Here is a 4,291-nt window from a genome sequence, read left to right as displayed (position 1 = left end):
CTGGCCATTTTCTGGTTGCAGCCATCATTGTTGTTTGGCAGGCTCGGGCTGGGGATTCGAACCCGCCACCTTAGGTGTATGTGGCTGGCGCCTTAGCCGCTTGAGCCACAGGCGCGCCAAGCCGTATTCAGGGTCTTATGGTCAAAATCTATCCAGCTGTTGGTCTTTTGGTGCCTATCAGTTCTAATAAAAGAATAACCAATATTCTGCAAAATATGCAATGAAAGTCACATCAATTTGAAACACAGTTATAGAAACTTTTTTCTGAAAATGATTATTTTTTTCAAAGGTTAAATTATTAAATTATCACAGATTGTGCTATCTGATTCAATAAAAATATACAGAATTTTACTTTTAATAGTCCACATGTTTTTTTTGATATCTCTAAACCTTTATTTCTTTGCTCTGGTTTCTGTTAAAGATTTGGAAATTTTGCTTTCTATCTGTTTCTGTTTCACTTCTCTTGGCGTTATGCAATTTTCACTTCACTTTATTTTTTTTTTTTGAGACAGTCTCACTCTTGGTAGAGTGCCGCAGCTTCACAGCTAACAGTAACCTCAAACTTTGGGGCTCAAATGATTCTCTTATCTCAGCCTCCCAAGTAGCTGGGACTACAGACACCTGCCACGCATGGCAATTTTTCTTATCTGGGTCTCACTCTGACTCAAGATGGTCTCGAACTTCTGAGCTCAGGCAATCCACATGCCTCGGCCTCCCAGAGTGCATATTATAGGAGTGAGCCACATTCCCAGGCCAATTTCACTATTCTTTTTATTGTTAAGTAGTTTTCTCTCTTTTGACACAAATCCTGAATTCATGAATTTATTTATGGCTATTTTTAGAAATGTATAGTTTATCATTTTTTGGTTATTGTCTTTCATTCATAACTTATAGCAACCTCAAACTCCCCAACTCAAGCAATCCACCACCTCCACTGAACCTACCAGCCTGGGTGTATGTGGCCGGCGTCCTACCCACTGAGCAACGGGCTCCGACAGTCAGTCAAATTTTCTAATATAACTGTTTAACATTTTTCTTCATTTATATATTGCATACCAAAACATTTTATCTCTATAATGGCTTTAGTGTCACCTAATGTTATTACAAATACGTCAATGTATCATAGCTTTCTCTATAAATTGTATTGTACTTATTATAAACTCTTAGTAAGTCTATATATATAAATGACTTAGAATAGTAACACAGTGAGGCCAAGAGAGTCTGAGATGCTAAGCTAAAGCAATACAGTGAATGTAGTCAGTTGACTTCACATTCCCCACACATTCCCGTATGATCATCTACTTAAGGTTCCACTATGATTGTGAGGATGTTTACCACAGGAGACTCTAAGAAGGCGTCACACATAGACAATAGGTATTGTGATATTGGTGAAGGTTACTTTGATGATCTGATATTTTCTCTGATGATACTCTTACATGATTTTGCTAAAGTGAAAATCACTTTTCTGTTGTTTAAACATTTTGCATTGTTAGAATAGAGACCACTTTGATGTTACTTCCTATCAAATAAACATTCTAGATTACCAGGGCACTCTACCCAGGGCGACAGCTTGAGACTCTGTCTCAAGTAAATAAATAACACATTTTACTAATATAAATAATAAGTAGAGCAATTACAGTTATATGTTTCATCCTATAACAAAAGTAATTTTAAAGATCATTCATTGATTAAAACCAAAGGCTCTGTCTACATTTTACTGCCTGAACTTTCAGTAAGAACTGTCTAGAAAAACATAGAAACACAAAATACTACAAATTTGAAATGAATACTTCAACAAGAAAAAAATTATCAAAGTAAATTCAAAAAGTAAAATATATAGGCTTGGCACCCATAGCTCAGTGGTTGAGGTGCTGGTCACATACAGTGAGGCAGGCAGGTCCGAACCCGGCCCAGGCCTACTCAACAACAATAACAACTACAACAAAAAAATAGCCAGGCATTGTGGTAGGCACCTGTAGTCCCAGCTACTTGGGAGGCTGAGGCAAGAGAATTGCATAAGCCCCAGAGTTTGAGGTTGCTATGAGCTGTGATGCCACAGCACTCTACCAAGGGTGACATAGTGAGACTCTGTCTAAAACAGAGAAAAAAAACTAAAATACTAAAGCCAAATAAAAACATTCAAATAAAGAAGACTATGGAAGACCAAGTATGGTAGCTCATGTCTGTAATCCTAGCACTCTAGCAGATTGAGGCTGGTGGATTGCCTGAGTTCAGGGAGACCAGCCTGAGCAAGAGTTCACACTCCATTTCTAAAAATATCTAGGCATTGTGGCAGGTGCCTGCAGTTCCCCCTACTTGGGAAGCTGAGGCAAGAGGATTACCTGAGCCCAAGAGTTTGAGATTGCTATGAGCTATGACAGCATGGCACTCTACCAAAGGCAACAAAAGTTAGACTCTGTGTTAAAAAATAAAAGAAAAATAAAGAAGACTATGGAATAATATCCATGGTGAATATTCAGACAGAAGCTACCAAAAAAAAAAAACTTAGCAAATTTAATCTACCCATGTAAAAGAGTGATTTTTCAGTGTATCATTACCAAACTGGATTAATCCACAGCCGCAATGTTGACTTAACCTTCAAAACTCAATCAGTGCAATATAGAAACCCAGAATAGGCTCGGCGCCTGTGCCTCAAGTGGCTAAGGCAACAGCCACATACACCTAAGGTGGCGGGTTCAAATTCAGCCTGGACCCGCCAAACGACGACAGCTGCAACCAAAAAAATAGCCAGGCGTTGTGGTGGGCGCCTGAGATCCCAGCTACTTGGGAGGCGGAGGCAGGAGACTCGCTTGAGCCCAGGAGTTGGAGGTTGCTGTGAGCTGTGATGCCACAGCACTCTACCCAGAGGGACAGCTTGAGGCGCTGTCTCAAAAAAAAAAAAAACCCAGAATAAAGAACAAAAAAGATAATTCTAATAGACACAGAAGAGTATTTGTCAAATCCAACACCTATTTATGATGAAACTTCCAGCAAACTACTAATACAAAGAAACCTTTCTAAACCTGGGAAAGGGAATATACAAAAATCTACAGGTAACATCGTTATAAAGGATTGGTCTTTGAAGTTTGGGAACAAAACTCTATTCATCACAGGACTAAAAATATTCTTCACAGAAATTATTAGATATAGTGAGGAATGTTTAGGCTCTACTAGGGACAAGGTGGGCTCTCTGCCTGGTTCTGCCTAAACAAATTGTCCCTACCGGGGAAGAAGGATAAAAAGTGGGCAGTCTAGGTGCTACCCCATCTTGATTCTGCCTCAAGCAACTACCACACCAGGGAGAGATGTGGCAGAAGAATGCACAATAGGATTAGCAAAGTCACCTAGAGTAACAGAAGGATAATTATCGTGTCTTTAACCATCCAACAAAGTTTATCTTTATTTAGTGATGATATCTAAACTAGGAGAAGAAGCCATTCCAAACACTACAAAAAAAGACCCCAGATTGTACCTCAGGCCTCTTGTTACACCCAACATAAGACCCATTCCTTGTCTGTGGTGAGGGTATCCTGCTCTTGTTCTATAAACCCATCTTGCTCTTCCTCAATAAATCTCCTTTCCTGCTTACCTTGCTTTCAGTGAGGTTGGTCATTCTTCACACCAGAAGCTAAGAATAGACAATCCCCACCTGACAAAATAACAAAAAAATACAATTCAACTTCTTTTCTCCTTTGGCATATTTAATTAATTAATTTTTATTTTAAAGACAGAGTTTCACAATGTCACCCTCACAGCTCACAGCACCCTCAAACTCTTGGGCTTAAGTGATTCTCTTCCCTCAGCCTCCCAAGTAGTTCTGACTACAGGCACCCCACCCACAACACCTGGCTTTTTTTTTTTTTTTTTTGAGACAGAGTCTCAAATTGTCTGCCTGGAAAGAGGGCCACAGCAACGTCATACATAGCTCAGAGCAACCTCCAACTCTTGGGCTCAAGCAATCTTCTTGCCTCAGTTTTTTGTTATTTTTTCTAGAGACGGGGTCTTGCTCTGGCTTAGGGTGGTCTGGAACCAGTGAGCACAAGCAATCCACCCACCTAGGCCAACCAGAGTGCTAAGATTACAGGCATAAACCACCACACCCAATCTTGAATTATATTTTTAATCAAAGATGACACAAATTTGCATGTGTAAATTTGTAAGAAATTCAGTATAACTTGGCATAACAAATATGAATTCAGCAGTGACAAGGTTCAAGATAAACACAAAAAAGTAAATTGTACTTTTACATGCTACCAATGAGTTCCACTTGTTACAACATAAAAAAAAAAAA

The 4,291-nt window shown here is 39.3% G+C and overlaps 1 protein-coding gene across 2 annotated transcripts in view; it reads right to left on the bottom strand.

Annotated features, from left to right (window-relative positions):
• Positions 1-4,291, bottom strand: part of LOC100948281 (zinc finger protein 267-like) — a 33,360-nt gene that overhangs the window by 26,351 nt on the left and 2,718 nt on the right. For both annotated transcript variants that reach the window (XM_012813809.2, XM_023508992.1), the window contains one exon: positions 3,590-3,649. In XM_012813809.2, coding sequence (XP_012669263.1) covers positions 3,590-3,613 — 24 coding nt within the window. In that variant the 5' untranslated portion in view covers positions 3,614-3,649. The remainder of the gene's footprint in view (positions 1-3,589; positions 3,650-4,291) is intronic.

This window comes from Otolemur garnettii, unplaced genomic scaffold, assembly GCF_000181295.1.
Source record: "Otolemur garnettii isolate 467f Iridium unplaced genomic scaffold, OtoGar3 scaffold00304, whole genome shotgun sequence".
Taxonomy (NCBI): Eukaryota; Metazoa; Chordata; class Mammalia; order Primates; family Galagidae; genus Otolemur; species Otolemur garnettii.
The sequence above is the reverse complement of the archived record's forward strand: the minus strand, read 5'-3'. Positions and strand labels throughout refer to the sequence as shown.